Source organism: Vigna unguiculata, chromosome 6 (genome assembly GCF_037176805.1).
Source record: "Vigna unguiculata cultivar grain cowpea cultivar isolate G323 ecotype 2 chromosome 6, ASM3717680v1, whole genome shotgun sequence".
In the NCBI taxonomy this organism is placed as follows: domain Eukaryota; kingdom Viridiplantae; phylum Streptophyta; class Magnoliopsida; order Fabales; family Fabaceae; genus Vigna; species Vigna unguiculata.
This window is the reverse complement of record NC_140797.1, coordinates 48,450,887-48,456,886: the sequence shown is the minus strand read 5'-3', so window position 1 is coordinate 48,456,886 and position 6,000 is coordinate 48,450,887. Positions and strand designations below refer to the sequence as shown.

The 6,000-nt window shown below is 32.6% G+C and overlaps 1 protein-coding gene across 2 annotated transcripts; it reads right to left on the bottom strand.

The window, feature by feature from the left end:
* Positions 1 to 623: 623 nt before the first annotated feature.
* On the bottom strand, positions 624 to 4,239 carry LOC114187710 (transcription factor SAC51-like). Of its 2 annotated transcripts, none has more exons than XM_028076033.2 (4): positions 4,114 to 4,239; positions 2,871 to 3,447; positions 2,508 to 2,666; positions 624 to 2,414 (listed from the first exon to the last, which is right to left on the bottom strand). In XM_028076033.2, exon 4 carries the CDS (start codon positions 2,395 to 2,397, stop codon positions 1,369 to 1,371), a length of 1,029 nt encoding a protein of 342 aa, XP_027931834.1. In that variant the 5' UTR covers positions 2,398 to 2,414; positions 2,508 to 2,666; positions 2,871 to 3,447; positions 4,114 to 4,239; the 3' UTR covers positions 624 to 1,368. The 2 variants fall into 2 exon arrangements, with proteins under 2 accessions (XP_027931834.1, XP_085530983.1); XM_085674857.1 differs by having other exon boundaries at positions 624 to 2,397.
* Positions 4,240 to 6,000: the final 1,761 nt, after the last annotated feature.

Here is a 6,000-nt window from a genome sequence, read left to right as displayed (position 1 = left end):
GAGCTAATTTCATACATCTGAACTCTAGTTGATAGTTAGTACAAAGATTATTTCCACTGTTAATGCTTTGCAGTTAAAATATCTCAAATTATTAAGTGACGGCATGATTGAATAGCATTGCTTTATGTCAACAAAGTATGACACAAAAGATAGACCTACAAAGCCAAAATTACCTAGACTAAGAGTGTGACGGGACTAAACAAAATAATTAATTAAAATTTAATTCCCACACAGATCCTTAGATTAACTAATACAAAACAAATCCAAATTATGATTAGATTAAATATTAAAAAAATTATCATGTAAGCTACAAGTGTCGCACTCGCACAACGCAGACAGACACTATTCTAAAGTTAAATTCAACTTTTGTTTGCATTATTTTGACAGAAGAATATTGGTTGCATAAAGCTTTTACCAAACTGGTGGGGACCCATCTCATCAGGTGTGAGAAATTTCCAGTCTTTCCTCACAGGTGAAAAGATAGGGTTATCATTTTTTTAGTATTTCTTATTGCACGTTTTCTGGCTTACTTTAATGCAAAATCTACTGAAATGGAAGAAGTTATGGATGATGGATTGGTGGTATTTAAGTATTGAACAGATAAGACAATGACAATGAAGATAGAAAACATGAAACCGGAATACAAACATTGACACTCCAATTATTCATACAATCACACAACCGACAGATACATACATAGTAACATCATGAAAAAGAAATCTAGAATACTCAACCCACCTCTCAATTACAACGTAGAAAATAGAATCACCTATGATATGATTCCACCCTCAACACGTAAAACAAAGAAACCTTTACCACAACGTGTTGTTGTGTGAATCCAACAAAGGGTCCCAACAAGTGATGATGAAACGCCACGCTCCTCATTCAAGCACGCCCCAACATGGAACTTTCTTGGTACTTTATAGTCTACGCTAGCATGATATGTGTACAAGCCAAGGTTGGAAGAGAGGACAGAGCATAAAATCAGGAATTAAAGGGAGGGTGGAAAGTGGGACCCCAGTTACCTAACGCGCATGCATTCAATCAACAAGAGAATTCAACACTCCGGGAGAAAAAAGTGTCCTCATTTACAGCACAGCCATCCACTACCATCACCCATCCTTTCAATCTCTGTGTGACCTTTAATCCTTCAAAAGCTAAAAGATAAAATATCTTCAATCCTCATCAAATTTAAATCTCCTAAACCCCATATTTCAGTGGTAAAATATAAATACACTTCGAGGAAGAAGACCAAAGATGCAAGGATGATAAGTTCAAACTTATAGTGCAACAAATCTAATGATTCAACACAACTTTTTTCACCATCAATGTGCCCTTCAACCATTTTGTAACCACCACAATGGGCACTTAGTGATATTTCAGTGTACCAGTTTGGGACATCAGAGATTCCAAGTACTCAATGGTACCATCGATGACTAATAGGGGATGCTTTCCTTTTGCTCCTGGAATGAAGTTCTCAAGAACTCTCAACAATTTACGGATTTTATCCTTTTTCAATTGAATATCATCAGCTGTTGATTTATCTTTAGTTTGCCTTGTAGAATACACCCCACTACTACTAGAATAGCTTGATTCAACATCACTGGCATACTCGCACATTTTATCTAGCCTTTCGGAACTAGCACTCTCCACAAGTGGTGGCAATCTATTGAATCCACCATCAATTAACTTCTGCCTTTTGTTTGGCCAATCAGTACTAGCAACTTCCTCCTTCATATCCACAAACTGTTCTTGAGTCACACATGTTTTTTCAGTAACCAATGGAGAATGACCTGTACTAGTTACCTCATCATCATCACCATCATCATCATCATCATCATCATAAGAATCATCAGAATAAAGCAATGCATTGATTTCTTCTGTGTCTTCATGCATTTCACTTTCTTCATTATCTATACGATCCTTTCGAGTCTCTTCTGGTGAAGTGTACACGGGCCAATGCTTTAGACCTATATTAGTTGCCCGTGCTTCTTCGTTTACATCATAAATTTGAGTAAATTGGGTAGCGGTAACAATTGGACTCTGGACAAAAGGGAAGACAGGACTATAAAGCAGCCTTGTCTTACTACCAGAGTGGTCAAACATAAGCAACTTCTTCTGCAAAGATGCATTTTGCATAGCCTCTCCAGTACGTGTTGCGTTCAAACATGGTTTGAAACTGGGATGCTGAAGGAATCCTTGCACTTCATTGGTCTGCTCACTCTTCAAATCTGGGGTAGCAGGAGTTGTGAACCCGGGAAAGATGCAAGTGCTAGAGTTCATGTATGTTGAACGAACAAGCGAACTGGGCTCTGCTGAGGTGCAGGGGCTATTAAAGTAAGGTGATGGCCAAGCCACGTGCTGTGGGTAAGGCCAAGACCTATGAGCCTTAACCATCTAATGAAAAATATGACCTAAAGAACAATAGAACAGACCGATCAGTGCTGATGATGAAACACTTGAACCTTTCAGACGTGAAGATGAAAAGAGCATTTGAAAATACATACCAGTAGATGTTATGGCGTCTTGATATGGGATTTTCAATGACTTGCAGCCTCTCTTAAGAACAAATGACAGAAACAGAAAACTACAAATTCCAGCTTAAAGAGAAATAAATGCAAAGCAATCTACGTGACAGGCTTAAGCAGATGACGGAAATACTCAGCCTGCAAAGAATTAGAAGATATCACTCATAAAATTGTACAATAGCTGATACCATAGATCTAGTGATCATTGATCGTAAATGTTCTATATGCAGAAACGGGGCATAATGAAAACTTTCTTCAAACAGCTGGTTTCAAAATCATGTCTACAGTATTAGGAAAGAAATGCAATTGCAAAACACTAAGAATCAGCAATAGGTTACTAACCTGACAATCGTGCAAAGGTTGAAAGCATGCTATCACTCTAACAATAATCGTCGGTTCACCTTCAATGCCATTCTCATGTTTCAAAGCCCGAAATCTTGTTTGGCTCGCTGCTTGGCACACCATAACTTCTTTTGGATCCTACCACACTAGAATGTAATGCACACCCAAGAAAAGGTCCCAATGGAATGTGATAATGAAGGAACCAAGCTAATTATAGATCAAAATCAGCTAGAACCACAGAAATACAACAATACTGAAGGCACAAATACCAGGCTCTATCTTCCCTCCCAATCTTTCAGCCAATTCTATACTTATCTGAAGAAGTTAACAAACAGTGGTTGTCTTCCATGACAGTAGTTAAGAATAAGGAACCAAACTCTAAAAGTAACAAAGTAAAAGGATTGACGGGACTGGGAACCTATAGAATAACTTTACAATATAAGTTCAAGCGTACAACTTGACGATATACATAAACCATAAGACCCAACCACCGCATGATGATTTCTTCCTGTGTGACTTAAGATTTCACAATCGCTTAGAGCTTCAGCAAGATGTTATGCCCTCAGCACCAATTACTCTGAAACAAGATTAAAACAAATTTGATGCTAGCAAACACAGTAACAGCAGGAAAACAACAACAAAGTGTTAAATTATAAAAACCAAAGCAGAGTGTCTTATTTTATTATAAATGAGAAAACATCAATAACCAGTAACAGCGGAAAACTAATTCTTGAAAACAACTCATTTATTCATTTCTTCAAAAACATGAAACTGTGGACTTCTCTTAATTTTCTATCCAATTGGAGGAGAGACTAATCTGGCTAAACAAGGAACATAATAAGATTACAGAGAAAGTAATCATCATGATGTTAACTTGTTGGCAGCTAAGGAAGAAGGCCATGAAGGCCACGTGACCCAGTAGGGTAATTACCCAATTACTTTTTTTTAATTCCTTGAAAATTGTAGTTGTTTCTACTCAACCACAAGAAATAAAAAGTAAAAATTGAACAACTCTGTGATCGTGAAATTTGTCAGCAACCAAAAAAGGTTGTTAATTTAGCCAAGATAATTGCAATTAAAAGAAAAAAAAATATTCTGAATTTATCTATATCGGAGATGTTAACCCCAATTGATTCAAAGCCTTCACCTTTAACATGATTTTGTGTTACCCAATAACAAACCAAAGGACAGATAAGAAAAATGAGAAACGAGTAAAAGGTTACTCAGATTTGGAAAGACTTACAGTCGGAGGGATTGGCTGAGAGAAAGAAAGGCAAAGACAGTGAACGGTTTCAAGAAAATGTGGGAAAGAAGCAGTGGAGGGAGGTTGGGCAGTGGTGTGCATGCCCCCCACTATATACACAATCAAATCCCACTTTTGCCCTTCCTTTTTTTTCCTTTTTTTTTTTCTTTTTCACCTTTTCTCCACCTATGCTATTTTGTTAGGTAAAATAATGATTTTTTTTTTCCTTCAAAATTATTTTTTTCTTTCTGTTTTACCTTTAAACAATTCTTTTGATTGATATTTAATTATTTGAAAGTGTATTTATCATTTACTTCGAGTAAAAAAAATTTGAGTCCTACGTCTACTAGAAATAACACAATTTCATAATATATAAGTGAGATGTAAATTTTACCTTAAAAATCGATTTTGTGGTGTTGAGTTAGACTTTAAACTCACTTAAAAAACATAGTATCAAAGTTATTGTTAAAAAAAAACAGTGAGGGATTGATTTTGTGGGAATTGAGGTAGACTTTAAACCCACTTCTAACAAAAAAAATTGGTTAAATATATAAATTTTAGTTTATATTTTTTTATCGGCATTTTTAGTTGTTAAATTTTATTTTATTTTGTACTTTAAGTAATAGAGAAGTCTCTTCTGATGATTTAAAACCCAGATTTTTAACCATTATTTCCTATAATATTATAAAAATATTTATGCATTATTTTTATTTTTTTTGACCCCAACTATTTTTTTTTTGAATAACTTCATCTTTCTTGTACATACGGTATTGTAAGTTCAAACATTAAATTTTTGTGAAATCTTAACCTGGGGGAGTTCTTCATCTTTTACGGTAGGTTCTTAGCAATCAAGTTAGAAATTCACTAATCTCTTGTTCTGAAAAAAAATATATTAAAGAAGTGTCTTTCTTAAGACAACGATAAATTTTATTAATTTATGTATTTTTTTTAATTGACTTAAGAAAAATAAATTTAAAATGCTCCACCGATGATCAAATTGTGTTTATTGAATAATCTTTTTAATCAAGATTCTAATGTTTTTAATGCTATTGAAATAATTAATGTTAATAATCTAAGTATATTAAAATGATACTAATGTTATCAGAAATATATTTTACTTTTTAAACCGTTGTTTAAATTAGGTTAAAATACTCCCTTGATTTATGTTTTTGTTGAAAAATCTCAAATAGGTCCTAAGATTTTTTTTAGTCTCAATTAAGTTCATATTTTTAAATTTTTTTATTTTTTTTGAAAATTATTCATGTCACGTGTCACATCAATATTGTGCCACGTGTCAAGTCAGTAAGGTGACACATGTCAAATCATTGTCTGAATCAATTTAGTCGATATATTTGTTATTTTTATAACATTTCAGTCCATTTTTTGAAATTTTTTTAAATATATTTATTTTAACTTTTTACAAAATTGTTTTAAAATTTTATATTTAAATTTATAAAATTGTTAATTTTAAACCAACTCTAACATTTGTACATAAATTATTTAAAAAATTTTTGTAACAAGTTAAAATAAATATTTTAAAATTTTAAAACAAAATATAAAATAAACTTAATATTATTAAAATGTTTAATAAAAATATCATTATAAAATTTATATAAAAGTTAAATTTGATCTCAATTGGGAAAGGATAAAATTGAAAATTAAAAAAAATGGACTGAAATATAATTAAAATAACAAATATATAGACCAAATTGAGATTCAAAAAAATGACTTGACACGTGGCACAATATTGATGTGACATGTGGCATGAATAATTTTCAAAAAAAAATTAAAAAAATTAAAAAAAAATTAAAAAAATTAAAAAATTCAAAAAAATGAGAAGCTGACACATGGCATATCCTTAATACCGTTAACACCATACTAATAGAA